This window comes from Hemitrygon akajei, chromosome 11 (genome assembly GCF_048418815.1).
Source record: "Hemitrygon akajei chromosome 11, sHemAka1.3, whole genome shotgun sequence".
Classification (NCBI taxonomy): domain Eukaryota; kingdom Metazoa; phylum Chordata; class Chondrichthyes; order Myliobatiformes; family Dasyatidae; genus Hemitrygon; species Hemitrygon akajei.
Genome location: NC_133134.1, coordinates 164,926,885 through 164,944,716, shown reverse-complemented (window position 1 = coordinate 164,944,716; position 17,832 = coordinate 164,926,885). Strand labels below are relative to the sequence as shown.

The 17,832-nt window shown below is 44.3% G+C and overlaps 2 protein-coding genes across 8 annotated transcripts in view; one reads left to right on the top strand and one right to left on the bottom strand.

The window, feature by feature from the left end:
- Window positions 1-17,832, bottom strand: part of rbpjl (recombination signal binding protein for immunoglobulin kappa J region-like) — a 70,374-nt gene that overhangs the window by 35,575 nt on the left and 16,967 nt on the right. For 3 of the 5 annotated variants that reach the window (XM_073062166.1, XM_073062162.1, XM_073062164.1), the window contains exons 2-3: window positions 15,077-15,260; window positions 8,133-8,258 (exon numbers count right to left, since the gene is read on the bottom strand). In XM_073062166.1, coding sequence (XP_072918267.1) covers window positions 8,133-8,258; window positions 15,077-15,260 — 310 coding nt within the window. The remainder of the gene's footprint in view (window positions 1-8,132; window positions 8,259-15,076; window positions 15,261-17,832) is intronic. The other 2 variants (XM_073062163.1, XM_073062165.1) reach the window with 2 other exon arrangements.
- Window positions 14,853-17,832, top strand: part of matn4 (matrilin 4) — a 62,074-nt gene continuing 59,094 nt past the window's right edge. For all 3 annotated transcript variants that reach the window (XM_073062159.1, XM_073062161.1, XM_073062157.1), the window contains exon 1: window positions 14,853-15,017. The gene's annotated coding sequence lies outside the window, so the exon portion shown is untranslated. The remainder of the gene's footprint in view (window positions 15,018-17,832) is intronic.

Genomic DNA, 17,832 nt, shown 5'->3' with positions numbered 1-17,832 from the left:
ATTCATTCATTAAGTCCAAGTTCAAGTTTAATTGTCATTCACCCATACAAGAATATAGCCAAATGAAACCGCATTCCTCCAGGGCCAAGGTGCAAAACACAGACACATATAATTATGAAAACAGAAAAATATAGTTACAAAGAAAACAAAATAATAATGTAGCCCATATCCCTGAGTGTCATGGCCTGTAGATGGATGTGCATAAGATGTCGCCCTGGAGCCACATTTCAGCAAAAACAAGACCCCAGCAGTTTCTCATCTCGAGCCAGTGTAGACACAGATGAACGCAATCCAGTTTGTCTCCCGTTGAGCGACTACAGGAGGGCAGCACTGACAGGAAGGGCCAACCCCAACCCGGCACAGAATCCAGCAGCACAGAGCCAGCGGCAACAGTCGAGTTTTGGGAAAACTTCATTAATCTGGCACTCTCAAAGCCTCGGTGGTACCAAACTCACAGATTTTCCAGATTGTCCAATAGTTTTACACCAATGCATCAACAGATTTTTCATTCACTCTACATTGTAGAATAATAAATTTTCTAACGAATCCAAAAAGTATGCTTCCAGGACTTGAGAGAGTGAATATAGATATAAAGCTAAGAGGTGTACAGTTCTGGTCACCTACCTACAGGAAAGATATTAATAAGATTGAAAGAGTGGAAAAAATTTACAAGGATGCTGCTGGGACTTGAGGACCTGAGGTGTATGGAAAGGTTGTGATGAGGTCATTGAGCCATAGAGAATACCAGCACAGAAGCTGACCCTTTGGCCCATCTAGTCCATGCCAAAACCATTTAAACCACCTACTCTCATCAACCTGCACTGGGACCTCCATACCCCTACCATTCAGGTACCCATCCAAACTTCCTTTAAACATTGAAATCGAGCTTGCATGCACCACTTGTGCTGACAGCTCATTCCACACTCTCACAACCATCTGAATGAAGAAGTTTCCCCTCATGTTCCCCTTAAGCTTCTCACCTTTCAACCTTAACTCATAACCTCTGGTTGTAATCCCACCAAACCTCAGTGGAAAAAGCCTGTTTGTATTTACCCTATCTATGCTCCTCATAATTTTGCATACTCCTATTAAATCTCCTCTCAATCTTCTATGCTCCAAAGAATACAGTCCTAATTTGTTCATTCCTTCCTTTAAGCTAATATGGTATGGGGATGGGAACCAGTATGATAGAGCTGAGGATGAGCTAACAGGTTTACAAGAGGATGATGGATGTAACAAGAATGTCAAGAAGGTCAAGCCAATGATTGGGTACAAATGTAGACAGAGCAAAGAGTTAAATTGTACCACAGAGACAAAATTTAAAAGGGCGAAGAATGCAGGACTAAAGGTGCCGTATTTAAATGCACATAGCATTCAGAATAAGGTGGACAAAATCGTGGCGCAGTTACAGATTGGTCGGTATGGCGTTGTGGGCATCATTGAGTCGTGGCTGAAAGAAGACCATAGTTGGGAGCTTAACATCTAAGGATATACTTTGTATTGAAAGGACAGGCAGGAGGGCATAGGCGGTGGTGTGGCTCTGTTGGTAAGAGATGGAATTACATCTTTAGAAAGAGGTGACACAGGGTCAGAGTAGGTCCAATCTTTGTGGATGGAGTTAAGAAATTGCAAGGGTAAAACAAAAACATTATGGGAATCATATTTTGGCCTCCAAATAGTAGCCAAGATGTGGGGTTGAGATTGCAAAAGGATTGGGGGATTGTAATGGGGGACTTCAATATGTAAGGGGATTGGGAAAATTAAGTTGGTGTTGGATCACAAGAAAGGAAATTTGTTGAATGCCTACGAGATGGCTTTTTTTGAGCAATTTGTGCTTGAGCCTACTTGGGGAAAGACTATCTTAGATTGGGTGTTGTGTAATAACCCAGATCTTACTAGGGAGCTCAATGTAAAGGAACCCTTAGGGGACAGTGATCATAATATGATTGAATTCATACTGCAATTTGAGAGGGAGAAGCATGATCCACATGTATCAGTGTCACAATGGAACAAAGGGAATTACAGAGGCATGAGAGAGGAGCTTGCCCAGGTGGATTGGAGGAGGATACTGGTGGGGATGACAGCACAGCAGAGATGGCTGAAGTTTCTGGGAATAGTTCACAAGGCACAGGATAGATATGTCCCATAGAAGAAATAGTTCTCAAATAGCAGGGGTAGGCAATGGTGGCTGACAAGAGAAGTTAAGGACTGTATAAAAGCCAAGGAAAGGGCATATAAGGTAGCTAAAGTGAGTGAGAAGTTGGATGATTGGAAAGCTTTTGAAATCCAAGAAAAGGCAACTAAAAATGTGCAAGAAGCTAAAAGATGAAAAATCAGGGCAAACTAGCCAATAATATAAAGAAGGATGCTAAAAGTCTTTTTTCAGTTATATAAAGAGTAAAAGGGAGGTGAGAGTTGATATTGGACCACTGGAAAATGATGCTGGTGAGGTGGTAATGGGGGACAAAGAAATGGCTGGTGAAGCTAATGGGTACTTTGCATCAGTCTTCACCTTGGAAGACATAAGCACTGTGTCAGAGGTCGGTGAGTGTCAGGGAGCAGGAGTGAGTGCCATTGCTATTAGAAGGGAAAAAGTGCTAGACAACCTCAAAGATCTTAAGGTGAATATGTCAGCTGGACCAGATAAGCTACATCCCATGAGTTGCTGAAGAGATAACAGACACATTGGTGATGATCTTTCAAGAAACGCTTGATTCTAGCATGGTCCTGAAAGACTGGAAGATTGCAAATGTCACTCCACTCTTTAAGACCATAAGACATAGGACCAGAATTAGGCCATTTGACCTATTGAGTCTGTTACACCATTCATTCATAGCTGATCTTTCTTTCCCCTCCTCAGCCCATTCCCCAGCCTTCTCCCCATAACTTTTGATGTCATTTCCAATTAAGAACTTACCAAGCTCTGCCTTTAATACACCCAATGACCTGGCCTCCATAGCTCCCTGTGAAAATAAATTTCACAAATTCACTGCCATCTACCTAAAGAAATTTCTCTGCATCTCTGTTTTAAATGGATGCCCCTCTATCCCGAGGCTGTGCTCTCTTGTCCTAGACTCTCCCACCATGGGAAACATCCTTTCCACATCTACTCTGTCTAGGCCTTTCAACATTCGAAAGGTTTCAGTGAGGTCCCTCCTCATCCTTCTGAATTCCAGCAAGTACAGCCACAGAGCTATCAAACATTCCTCATATGATAACCCTTTCATTCCCAGAATCATCCTTGTGAATCATCCAATACCAGCACATCTTATCTTAGATAAGGAGACCAAACTTGTTCACAATATTCAAGGTAAGGCCTCACCAGTGCCTTATAAAGCCTCAGCATCACATCCCTGCTCTTGTATTCTAGACCTCTCGAAATGAATGCTAACATTGCATTTGCCTTCTTCACCACTGACTCTACCTGCAAGTTAACATTCAGAATGCTCTGCACAAGGACTCCCAAGTCCTTTTGCATCTCAGATTTTTGGATTTTCTCCATATTTGGAAAATAGTCTGCACATTTATTTCTATGAGCAAACTGCATGACCATGCATTTTCCAACATTTTCCTCAACACTACCTGCCCCTCCACCAATCTTCGTATCCTCTGCAAACTTGGCAACAAATTCCAGCATCAAACTTTGATGTACAGCATAAGAGGAAGCAGACCCACCCCCAGCCCCTGTGGAACACCAGTAGTCACTGGCAGCCAACCAGAAAAGGATCATTAGTTCCCATTTGCTGCCTCCTATCAATCACACAAGAAGTGAGGAAGACAAAAGAAATGAAATTATCGACCAGTTGGCCCAACCTCAGTGGTTGGGAAAATGTTGGACTCTGTTATTAAGGATGAGGTTTCAAGGTACTTGGAGACTAATGATAAAATAAGTCAAAGTCAGCATAGTTTCTATAAAGGGAAATCGTGCCTTACAAATCTGTCAGAGTTCTTCGAGGAAGCAACAAGCAGGCAGGAGAATATATCATACAGTGAAATATGTAATTTGTGTCAAATTAAATCTGCAAGGATTGTGCTGGGCATCCTGCAAGTGTGGCCATGCATGCTACAATTTACTAATACACACACACACACACACACACAACCAGTTACAAACACGAGGAAATCTGCAGATGCTGGAAATTCAAACAACAACACACACACAAAATGCTGGTGGAACACAGCAGGCCGGGCAGCATCTATAGGGAGAAGCGCTGTCGACATTTCGGGCCGAGACCCTTCGTCAGGACACACAGTTACAAACATTGCTTTGTCATTCTGCTGTCGTTGCACTGAGCATCCACACATCACTGTCTATCCTTATAATCGGTTGGCTTTCATTTCTTTAGTAATGGGTATGTGTGTATGTTGTATATATACTGTATTTAAGGTAGATACTTCTGTTTATTTAGTAATATGATTGCAACTACATTGCATCATATTCTAATTCATGTGTATTCTTAAGTTAATTTTGTGGGTAATTAAAGGTGATTTCCCCTGGTGCCAAAAAAACCAGGGCAGTTTGTTCTCAGTAGCAGAGAGAGATCAAACTGCCAGGACCTGACACTGGACAAAGTACAGAACTGTTATTGTGTTTACTGGTAGATATCTTTTGTATATATTGGCAGTTTTCTTTTTGCTATTTTGGCCAATTTTTGTAAGTTTGATGTTTGAAGCACCATTGCACAAAAGTGCTATGCAACTCCAGCCATTTTTTCTTCCGCCATAACCCTCGTATCACAGCAAATTCCAATGCTGTTTGCAAGAAGTTTGTACATCGTTCCCATAACTGCATGGGTGTCCTCCAGGTGCTCCGGTTTCCTCCCACGTTCCAAAGACTTACAGGTTAGTTGGATAATTGACCATGGTTAATTGTCCTGGGGTTAAATAGGTGGGTTACTGGGCAGTGCAAAACGTTGAGCCGGAAGGGCCTGTTTCGGGCTGAATCTCTAAATCAACAGATATAATAAACCTGATTCTGATTCTGACTCTTGGTCCGGTGAATGGCACCTTGCTGCATCTCCCACATTACGACTATGACTGCACGTCGGGACCTGAGGAAGCCCCATAGTGCTTTACAGGTTATAAAGGTGTTGAGGAAATGTAACTTTCTCTTCCTATGTAACTTGCCTGCAAGACCTATTCACCTTAACCTTGAATAAAAGAAACAATGAGATCGTCATGAACTCCCTATACAAGTTGTAGTGATTTGCAATGGGTACCTGCACTGTGCTGGGTACAGTTATCTCTTGCCAACTAGGAAGGTATGGTACACCTCAAGGTCCCTCTGATTGGACATTAAACAATACTGCCCAAACAAACCACCCCATTACCTTGTTAATGCCCACTTGTCCTCTCTCTGGTAGAATGTGTAGACCCTAGAGTCATTGAATAGAGTCATAGAACACTACAGCAAAGAAGCAGTCCCTTTGGCCCATCTAAACCATGCCAAACCATTAGGACTCTATATAGGATCCTTTAGCCACATCCAAACCCACAGATCTGGACTTAGAGCATGTTATCGTCAGCCTTACTGACGGGGGAAGGGTGGAGATATGTCTCTACCAAAGGAGGTACAAAGTTCTCCCTCCCTCCACTAGCCCACAGGTCACTCTTGGACGAGATGTAGCACCTACATAGCCGCCCTATTCAAGGTTACTTGAAGCCATGGGAGCAGGTGGTGGATGGTTGTATGAGCAGCTAGTGCATATCACAAGTCCTGGTTATGTGACCACTAACATCAGGCAGACAATCTCTGAAGAGTATTGATAATGGCTGGGATCACCCATCTTGTAAAGACACTGCCCAAAAGAAGGCAATGGCAAACCACTTCAAGTCAAGTCAAGTCACTTTTATTGTCATTTTGACCATAACTGCTATGTACAGTACATAGTAAAAATGAGACAACGTTTTTCAGGACCACGGTGTTACATGACACAGTACAAAAACTAGACTGAACTACATAAAAAACAACACAGAGGGGAAAAAACAACTACACTAGACTACAGACCTACCCAGGACTGCATAACGTGCACAAAACAGTGCAGGCATTACAATAAATAATCAAGAACAATTATATTCAAGAACCATGATCATCCTCGTCATACCACACGGCACATAATGATGATGTCATATGATGCGGCACATAATGATGATGAGGGGACTGAACCTCTCTCATCAGGCAGACGATACAAAAGCCTGAAAGCACATACCATCAAGCTCAAGCACAGATTCTGCCCAACTGTTATAAAACTACCTCTTGTGTGTAAGATGGACTCTTGCCCTCACAATCAAAGTCTAATTAAGTGTATTATCAAAGCACAATATGGTCCTTGTACCTTGTTCTCCGCCTGCACTGCACTTTCTCTGTCAATGTGACACTGTTATCTATACTCTGTTACTGGTTTTCCCTTGTACTAGAGATTAGAGGTTAGCTTTATTTGTCACATTTGAAACATACAGTGAAACGTGGTGTTTGTGTCAACAACCATCACAGTCCAAGAATGCGCTGGGGGCAGTCCGCAAGGGTCACCATGCCTCGGGCACGAAAATCAGAATCAGGTTTATTATCACCGGCATGTGTCGTGAAATTTGTTAACTTAGCAGCAGTAGTTCAATGCAATGCATGACATAGAAGAAAAAAAATGATAATACTAAGTAAATAAGTAGATTAATTACAGTATATGTATATTGAATAGATAAAAAATCATGCAAGAAACAGAAATAATATATATTACAAAAGTGAGGTAGTATCCAAAGCTTCAATGTCCATTTAGGAATCAGATGGCAGAGGGGAAGAAGCTGTTCCTGAATCGCTGAGTGTGTGCCTTCATGCTTCTGTATCTCCTACCTGATGGTAACAGTGAGAAAAGGACATGCCCTGGGTGCTGGAGGTCCTTAATAATGGATGCTGCCTTTCTGGGACACCGCTCCCTAAAGATGTCCTGGGTACTTCGTAGGCTAGTACCCAAGATGGAACTGACTAAATTTACAACTCTCTGCAATTTCTTTCGGTCCTGTGCAGTAGCACCTTCCCCTCCCTGTATCAGACTGTGATGTAGCCTGTCAGAATGCTCTCCACAGTACATCTACAGAAGGTTTTCAGTGTATTTGTTGACTAACCAAAGCTCTTCAAACTCTTAATGAAGTATAGTCGCTGCCTTCCTTTCTTTATAACTGCATCGATATGTTGGGACCAGGTTAGACCTCAGAGATCTTGACACCCAGGAACTTGAAGCTGCTCACTCTCTCCATTTCTGATCCCTCTATGAGGATTGGTATGTGTTCCTTCATCTTACCCTTCCTGAAGTCCACAATCAGCTCTTTCATCTTACTGACATTGAGTGCCAGGTTGTTGTTGTGACACCACTCCACTAGTTGGCATATCTTGCTCCAATACGCCCTTTCGTCTCCATCTGAGATTCTACTAACAATGGCTGTATCATCAGCAAATTTATAGATGACATTTGAGCTGTGCCTAGACACACAGACATGGGTATAAAGAGTAGAGCAGTGGTCTAAGCACACATCCCTGAGGTGCACCAGTGTGGATCGTCAGTGAGGAGGATATGTTATCACCAATCCGCACAGATTGTGGTCTTCCTGTTAGGAAGTTAAGGATCCAATTGCAGAGGGAGGTACAGAGGCCCAGGTTCTGCAACTTCTCAATCAGGATTGTGGGAATGATGGTACTAAATGCTGAGCTATAGTCAATGAACAGCATCGTGACATAGGTGTTTGTGTTGTCCAGGTGGCGCCATTCCAAATGGCATGCCCATAACTTACTAACCCTAACCCCTACACCTTTTGGAACATGGGAGGAAAGAGGGGCACCTGGAGGAAACCCAAGCAGTCACAAGGAGAAAGTACAGACTCCTTACAGACGGCAGGGTGAAGTTGACCCTGATCTTCTGATTGCTGGCACTGTTACGTGTTACCTAACCACTACACTTCTGTGCCGTACGAACCTCACTGCACTGGTGTGGTGAAATGATCTGTATGGATGGCATGCAAAGGGACGATTATCACTGTACATGGGACAAAAGACAATTACTAAACAAGAAACGTAAAGGAAATGTTTCCAAAGGAGATTAAAGGAACTGTAGAATTGAGATCTCATTTTGTGATCTTTTTACCTCTTTTCATTCCCATACGATTTCTGAGCGACCTTGGCGTGCAGAATGAGCACGGTCTGGTCGGGCTGCTGCCGTAGATACTGGCGTATAACATCACGGGCCACACTGGGACGTTCTGTGCCAGACCTAAGGAGAAATACAACCGAAAGACCATAAAGCACAGGAGCAGAATTAGACCATCCAGCCCAGTGAGTCTGCTCCACCCTTCCATCATGGATGATTAATTATCCCTCTCAACCCCATCCTCCTTGTAACCTTTGACAGCCTTATTAATCAAGAATTTATCAACCTCTGCTTTAAACATACCCAGTGATTTTGAATTTAGATTTGGAGGCACACACAGTTACAGGCTCAGTGACTCGCACTGCATAATTACACCCATGTGACTATTTAACCCACTAACCCATAAGTCTTTGGAGTGTAAGGGAAAACCAGAGGAAACCCATGAAGTCAACAACCATCTGTGGCAATGAATTCCATAAATTCACCACCTTCTGGCTAAAGAAATTTCTCTATCTCTGTTGTAAAGGGATGTCCTTTTATTCTCAGTCTGTGCCCTCTGGCCCGAGACTCTCCCACTACTGGAGACATCTCTCCATGTCCACTCGGTCCAGGCCTTTCAATAACAAGAATGTGATGGATGCCGTTGGACGCCACAGATCCCCAGTCTCAGCCGTTCTGCAAAGAGTTATGGACACAGCTCAGCACATCACAAGCACCGGCCTCCCCTCCATCGACCCTGTCTACACTTCTCACTGCCTCAGTAAAGCAGCCAGCGTATTCAAAGGCACCTCCCACACTGGACAAAACTTAAGGAGGTTAACACAATCCAGGATACAATAGCCAATTCACCTGGCCTCCCAGGCACCAATTTCAGAACTCTTAAACAGATTAGATTCATTAAAGATGGAGTTTAATTGTCATGTGTAGATTGAACCATGCAGTGAATGTGTCATTTTGTGTCCGAGCATGTGTTGGGGTCAGCCCACAAGTGTTGCCATGCTTCCAGTGCCAATGTAGCACACCCACAACGTCGTCCATTTGCTCCCTCATTAAACTGTGGCTGCAAAATGAACCATCCACAAAATTCACTGAAACATCTTACCAAGGATTCATCAACAGTATCTCTGAACTCACACATCATGAAGTCCCTAGAGAGGCTGGTCCTGGCTCCCTTCCATCCTGTGGACAGATTGGCCCTTGATCCCCTGCAGTTTGCTTACCAGAAGCATACTGGAGTTGACGATTCTGCTGAGCAGAGCCTACTCCCATTTGCATAAGCAGGACAGCACCGTGAGGACCATGTTTTTGATTTCTCAGGTGCCTTCAACACCATACAGCCCTGATTGCTGGGGAAAAGCTCCGTTCAATGCAGGTTGGCACTTCCATCGTGTCCTGGATAATGGACTACCTGACTGGCAGAGCACAGTTTGTGTGACTTCAGAGCTGTGTGTCAGACGTGGCTATAAGTGGCACTGGGGTCCCACAGGGGACCATACTGACTCTCTTCCTGTTTACCCTGTATACCTTGAACTTTAGATACAACACTGAATCATTCTCTGATGGCTCAGCAATAATTGGGTGTGTAAAGAGAGGACAGGAGGATAAATACAGGGCCCTGGTGGAGGACTTTGTCAAATGATGCAAGCTGAACCATCTGCAGCTCAACATCAGTAAGAGAAAGGAGACAGTGATGGACTTTAGGAAGATTAAGCCTGCACTGCTCCCTGTTACTATTGATGGCAAGGACGTGGCTGTTATGAGGATCTCCAAGTACCTTGGGGTGCACCTGGTGACAGATTTGAGTGGTGCAGCACCACAGGGACCATAAGATATAGGAGCAGAAGTGGGCCATTCGGCCCATTGAGTCTGCTCCACCATTCAATCATGGGCAGATCTAATTCATCCAGTCATCCCCACTCCCCTGCCTTCACCCCATACCCTTTGATACCCTGGCTAATCAAGAACTTATCTATCTCTGCCTTAAATACACCCAGTGACTTGGCCTCCACAGCCGCTCATGGCAACAAATTCCACAGATTTACCACCCTCTGACTAAAGTAATTTCTCCGCATCTCTGTTCTAAATGGACGTCCTTGAATCCTGAAGTCATGCCCTCTTGTCCTTGAATCCCCTACCATGAGAAATAACTTTGCCATATCTAATCTGTTCAGGCCTTTTAACATACAAAAGTTTTCTATGAGGTTCCCCCCCTCATTCTCCTGAACTCCAGGGAATACAGCCCAAGAGCTGCCAGATGTTCCTCATATGGTACCCCTTTCATTCCTGGAATCATTCTTGTGAAACTTCTCTGAACCCTCTCCAATGTCAGTATATCCTTTCTAAAATAAGGAGCACAAAACTGCACACAATACTCCAAGTGTGGTCTCACGAGTACCTTATAGAGCCTCCACATCACATCCCTGCTCTTATATACTACACCTCTAGAAATGAATGCCAACATTGCATTCACCTTCTTCACCAGTGATTCAACCTGGAGGTTAACCTTTAGGGTATCCTGCACAAGAACTCCCAAGTCCCTTTGCATCTCTGCATTTTGAATTCTCTCCCCATCTAAATAATAGTCTGCTCATTTATTTCTTCCACCAAAGTGCATGACCATACACTTTCCAACATTGTATTTCATTTGCCACTTCTTTGCCCGTTCTGCTAAACTACCTAAGTCTCTCTGCAGGCTCTCTGTTTCCTCAACACTACAAGCTCCTCCATCTATCTTTGTATCATCGGCAAATTTAGCCATAAGTCCCTTAATACTGTAGTCCAAATCATTGACATACATTGTAAAAAGCAGCGGTCCCAACACCGACCCCAGCAGCCAGCCAGAATAGGATCCCATTATTCCCACTCTCTGTTTTCTGCTGACCAGCCAATGCTCCACCCATGCTAGTAACTCCCCTGTAATTCCATGGGCACTTATCTTGCTAAGCAGCCTCATGTGCTGTTCTTACACTCACTAGAACGTGGCACAGGCTAGTGAGATTACTACCCTCTTGTAGATAGAGTCGCCTCTACTTCCTGAGGAGACCGAGGTCCTTTGGAGTATGCAGGCCTCTCCTCCACATGTTCTACCAGTTTGTACAATCTTCTATGCAGAGGTGTGCTGGGAAAATGGTATCAACACAAGTGATGCCAACAGGTCCAATAAACTGATTAGAAAGGCTGGCTCTGTTATAAGAGTCAAACTGGACACACTGGAGGCTGTGGTAGAACAAAAGACTCTATGGAAAATCCTGACAACTCTGGACAATGATTCTCACCCCCAGCATGTCACCTCGGATGAACAGCGGAACACTTTTAGTAACAGACTAAGACAACTGCGCTGCTCTAAAGAGACACTATATGAGGTCATTCTTTCCCTCGGCCATCAGGCTCTATAAAGAGCCAACCTATAGCTGGGGAAATAATCTTGTAATCTTTGACGTCATTTTTGGACATCTTATTTTTAAGGTAATTTATTTTTATTCTTTCTTACTTCTCTTCTAATATTTGTGTATCTGTGCAGTTATAATGCTACTGTGACACTGTAATTTCCTTTGGGATCAATAAGGTATCTATCTATCTATCAAACCCCCAACTTGACCAGCTAAAGAGATGAGGGACGAAAGTACATGGGAACACAAGCTCCATATCAAAGATCCTCACCACCCAAGCCATGCTCTTTTCTCACTGCTGCCATCAGGAAGAAGGTGACTCACACCACCAGGTTCGAGAACAGTTACTGCCCCTCAACCATCAGGCTCTTGACCAAAAGGAGATAACTACACTCATTCAATTTCTGGTGTTCCCACAACCAATATGGTCTCACTTTCAGAACTCTTTATCTTGTTATTTCATGCTCTCATTATTTATTGCTATTTATTTACATTTGCATAGTTTGTTGTTCATTGATCCTGTTTACAGTGACTGTTCTATAGATTTGCTGAGTATTCCCACTGGAAAAAGAGTCTCAGATTTGACCACAGCATCTGCAGTGTACTTTGTGTTTACTGTATGTTGTGACATGTATGTACTCTGATCTTAAATTTTACTTTGAACTTTGATCTGCGCATCTCTCTCTCTCTACTGGCTTGAAAATGCATCACTATTCTTTAATATCACCAATATAGGTATGGTACGGAGCATTCTGATTGGCTGCATCACCACCTGGTATGGAGGATCCAGTGTTTAGGATCAAAAGAGACTCAGCCAGCTCCATCACAGTCACAACCCTCCCCACCATCACGGACATTTTCATGAGATGGTGCCTCAGGAAGGCAGCATCCATCACTGAAGATTTTCACCATCAAGGACATGCCCTCTTCTCATGACTACCAACGGGGGAGGGAGGACAGGAACCTGGAGATCTACACCCAGTGATTCAGTAGCAGCTTCTTCCCTTCCACCATCAGATCTCTGAATGGTCCAGTGCCCATGAACACTACCTCATTATTCCTTTCAGTTTGCACTGTTCCTCTCCCTTTCCTCAGAGGAATAGCAACAGAATTCAAAGCCCCGGACAGGAAGGCTTTAGGAACGGCGAAGGCAATATATATATATTGTTCCTCAAGTGATATATATGCCATAATTGTCTTTTATTTTACATATTATTGTAATATATACAGTACTGTGCAAAAGTCCTAGGCACATGTATATCACAAACAAGAGAAAATCTGCAGATGCTGGAAATACAATCAACACACACACAAAATGCTGGAGGAACTCAGCAGGCCAGGCAGCATCTGTAGAAATGAGTGAACAGTCGATGTTTCGGTCTGAGACCCTTCATCAGGACTGGAAATAAAAGATGAAAAGTCAGAGTAAGAAGGTGGGGGAGGGGAGGAAGAAATACAAAGATAATAGCTGATAGGTGAAACTGGGAGGGGGGAGGGATGAAGTAAAGTGATGGGAAGTTGATTGGTGAAAGAGATAAAGGGCTGAAGAAGGGGGAATCTGATAGGAGAGGACAGAAAGCCATGGAAGAAAGAGGAAGGGGAGGAGCACCAGAGGGAGGTGATGGGCAGGTAAGGAGATAAGGTGTGAGAGGGAGATGGGAATGGGGAATGGTGAAAGTCAGAGGCATTACTGGAAGTTCGAGAAATTGATGTTCATGCCATCAAGTTGGAGGCTACCCAGACGGAATAGAAGGTGTTGCTCCTCCAACCTGAGAGTGGCCTCATCAAAGCAGTAGAGGAGGCCATGATTAGACATATTGGAATGGGAAGTAGAATCAAAATGGGTGGCCACTGGGAGAGCCCACTTTTTCTGGCTTTTTCTAGGTGTTCAGTGAAGCTGTCTCCCAATCTACGTCAGGTCTCACCAATATACAGGAGGCCACACCAGATATAGTAGATGACCCCAACAGACTCACAGGTGAAATGTCACCTCACCTGGAAGGACTGTTTGGTGCCCCGAATTGTAGTGAGGGAGGAGGTGTAGGGGCAGGTGTAGCACTTGTTCCACTTGCAAGGAAAAGTGTCAGGAGGGAGATCAGTGGGGAGGGACGAGTGGACAAGGGAATCGCGTAGGGATTGATCCCTAAAGAAAGCAGAAAGTGGTCAGGAGGGAAAATTGTGCTTGTTGGCAGGATCCTGTTGGAGATGGCAGAAGTCACAGAGAATTATATGCTGGACGCAGAGGTTGGTGGGGTGGTAGGTGAGGACAAGAGGAACCCTGTCCCTAGTGGGGTGGTGGGAGGATGGGGTGAGGGCAGATGTGTGCAAAATGGTAGAGATGCAGGTGAGGGCAGCATTGATGGTGGAGGAAGGGAAGCCCCTTTCTTTGAAGAAGCAGGGCATCTCCTTAGTTCTGGAATGAAAAACCTCATCCTGAGATCAGATGTGACAGAGACGGAGGATTTGAGAGAAGAGATTGTCACTTTTACAAGCTACAGGGTAGGAGGAGGTATAGTCCAGGTTAAAGTTGGGGTGCCTAAGGCTTTGGCACAGTACTGTAGTAATTTTATGTATTGCACCAAAAAAACAAATTTCATGACATATGTGAGTGATGATGAACCTTACTCTGATATGGGTCTCTAATGCGGACTGGGAGTGGGAAGGGGGCAGGGAGAGGGGAATCATGATTGGGAAAAGCGGGAGGGAGTGGGAAGCACCAGAGAGACATTCTGTAATGATCAGTAAGGAATCAAATGACCTTGCCTGGTGCCCGAGGGCTGGGTGTGTCTGCACCTGCACCACCCCTCACTCACCCGGCACTCCTTCTCTGCCACCTGTCCCACACCCCTCCCTCCCACTGCGCTCCACCCTCACCATCCCGACATCTCGTCAGATTGATAAACTCTCTCTCCGCTCCACGTTGACAAATAGGTACTGTGGAAAAAGTCTTAGGTACCCTAGCTTACATATATGCCTAATAGTTATCTAATACTTATGCACAGTGTTCTGGAATATGTATCGCTTTAGGAACAGCGAGGGCAAGATATTGAAAAAATTATATATATATAAAATTGTTTCAGTATCTTGCCCTCGCTGTTTCTAAAGTCTTCCTGTCAGACTGTTTCAACTCTTGCTAACTTTCCTCTGTGCAGAGCGACAGACAGACAGAGAAACCCTACACAGTGTCTAACTTTCCTCGGGTGGGTTTTTTTTTCCGATCGTACATTCATCCCAAGTCCCTCTGATTCCCGACCCCTTGAGAATTCCAGAGGGAGGGGTTTATTTATCCTGGGCTCGGGCAATGTATTAAAAACCTGCTCCACGTTCCTACTTTTCCACTCGGTGCCAAAGACCCCATCCAGAAGGTTTATTTGAGTTGCTCGCCGGCGGGGGAAAGACGGGATTTTTGCTTCATCGGTACTCCCGAGCCTTTTCAATTCCACTGGATTTCGGCAGAGTAGCGGGTCCGTTAATCGAGGAAGGCTGTTAGCAGGTAACCGTGTCAGTTTCTCCCTCCGGCCCCGGTATTACTCGTGTTGTTAACCTACCTACCTGTTTAACGAAGTTGTCCGGGCGAAGCCGCGGCCGTTCTCCGCCTGCCCGTGCGGGTCCACTGCAACCCGCCGCGTCCCGGGACCCTCCTGAAGGACCAGGTGAGTCTCAGCTCCGCTCAGAGAGCAGCACAGCCCAGGGAGACCCTCAGCTTCTGCGCCGCGTTCATCCGCACCCTCGCCTGCTTCGAGAAACAGAGAGAGAGAGAGAGAGAGACGGTGGGCAGGGAGCTTCTGATTAACTGATTAACACATAAAGCAAGATTGCTTGGGAGGGAGAGTCACTTGGAGGTCTCCCAAAGCGAATACCTTCCCGGGTTTGTCCGCTGCGCCGGGAGACGGGTCAGCCCAGTGCGCACAGGAAGATCCCACCTCCGGACAAATCTGTCAAATTAGGTGTAAAGATACGGCTCAAGGCAGTTGGGACATTGAGGACGTGGGAGTAGTCAAGAATCAGCTTGCACCTTGGCGGAAGGTTAGAGTTCACGTTGGTGTGTGTGTAAATGCGAGCGGGAGTAAGAGCAGGTGGGTGCAGGGAAGGAGGTAGAGGTACAGGGAACGAGAAATAGACATAACTCTAGGCAGCGTCTTTACAAGACGGGCGCCCTCAGCCGTTGTTAATACTCTTCAGAGATGATCTGCCTGGCGTCAGGGGTCACATAACCAGAACTTGTGATAGGTCCATCCACCAGCTGCTCCCATGGCTTCACGTGACCCAGATCGGGGGTGGGGGGCTACAAGTGCTACACCCTGCCAAAGAGTGACTTTCAGGCTAGCAGAGGGAAAGAACGCCTTTTACACCCCCTTTGGTAGAGACCTATCTTCACCACAACACCCTAAACAGAATAGAACAGTACAGCACAGGAACCCACCATTTGTACCAACCACCAAGTCAAATTCAGCTACTCCCATCTGTCTGCACGTGGTCCCTCCCTTCATTGTCAGTGTGTTCATTCATCTGTCTAAATACCTCTTAAACATTCCTAATCTGTCTGCACATGGTCCCTCCCTTCATTGTCAGTGTGTTCATTCATCTGTCTAAATACCTCTTAAACATTCCTAATCTATCCGCTTCCACCAACAACTCTGGCAGCAAGTTCCAGGCACCCACCGCTCTGTGTGTGAAAATATAGTTATCTCACACCTAGGTTTAAGTTGTCTCTTAAATTTTAGTTTTCTCTTAGGTTTAACTTGCCTCTTGGGTTTAAGTTGTCTCTTAAACCTAAGGAGACAAAGCTTAAAAGTTGTCTCCTTTTAACTCCACCCCACCCCATCTTAACGTTATGCCCTCTAGTGCATGAATGCCCATCTTGAAAACGAGACCATCTCCCCATCTCCCATAACGATATCAGGTCACCCCTCTGCTTCTGAATCTCCAGGATAAAATAATCCAGGTTTGCCCATCCTCTCCCTATAACCAATATGCACTCCATTGCATAAAACATCTCAATGAACCTCATCAAAAAGTCAGTCAGATTTATTATCAAAGTGCATACATGCACTCTCATGAGATTCATTTTCTCCTGCACCTTTTCCAAAGCTTCTACATCCTTCCTGTAATGGGGGCAACCGGAATTTCACATAGTACTCCATTTGTCATAGAAAAGTACAGCACAAACACAGCTGTGATTAACTAAAGCTTTACACATTGTTTATTATGGTACTAGGAAGGAGTTAGAAATTCTGTGCATTCGGAGCCATCTCCTAGTTTCTGCATTGAGGATTTGCTTTGTGTTGAGCTGTAAATAACATATGATTTCAGGTCCTATCAATGGGTGGCTGATGGTCAGAATTAACTCAGCTGGTGAAGGGCCTGTTCCCATGCTGTGCTTCGAAAAGTCAAACATTTTGTTCTTGCGATTGTCTCCATCTTTGGGCCCAGCCCTCACTGTAATAGGAGAGTCCACGGCTTTGAAATCAGCTAATTCTCAGGAAATGCTTAAAAACTATAAAAGTCCATGTGAACTATACTGCAACAAGAGTAAATTATAAAATCAAACTCCAAATTTTATAATTCGAAGTAAGTTTATTGTTAATGTATATGTCACAATATATTACCATGAGATTCATTTTATTGCAGTAAGTACAAAGAAACACAATATATTTAATGAAAAATTACACACAAAGGCAGACGAATAACCAATGTCCAAAGACAACAATTGTGAAAATATAAAAATAAGTATGAAATAATAAATAAGTAATAAATAATTCTGAGAACCTGAGCTGTCGAGTCATTGAAAGTGAGTCCATGGGTTGTGGAATCGATTCTGTGTTGAGGTGAGTGAAGTTCTCCTCGCTGATTCAGGAGTCTGATGGTGTAGGGTAATAACAGTTACTGAACTTGGTTGTGTGGGATCTAAGGCTCCTCTACCTCCTTCCTGATGGTGGTAGTAAGAAGAGAGCATGCACTACAATTTGCTTCCCTTTTGACACTGAGTTTCTTGGTTTAATTAAGATGATGGCGATTAAATGCTGTGCTTTTTTTTCTTTACACATGGACTACAAGGCGTGTAATCCTAATGGAAGGGCTTGTCCAGTCTGCGGTAATGGGCTGGATGGCTGACCTTGGATTTCAAAGCTTTCAGAAGTTTAATCTCTCAAAAAAATTAGATAACAATTGTGCTTAAAAAGCACATATTTTTGTTCATGGCTATGTATACAGATGCTATAATCAGTTCTGATGAAGGGACTCAGCCTGAAACATCCTTTCCATAGATGCTGCCTCCACCACTTTGTGAGTGTGTTACTCAGGATCTC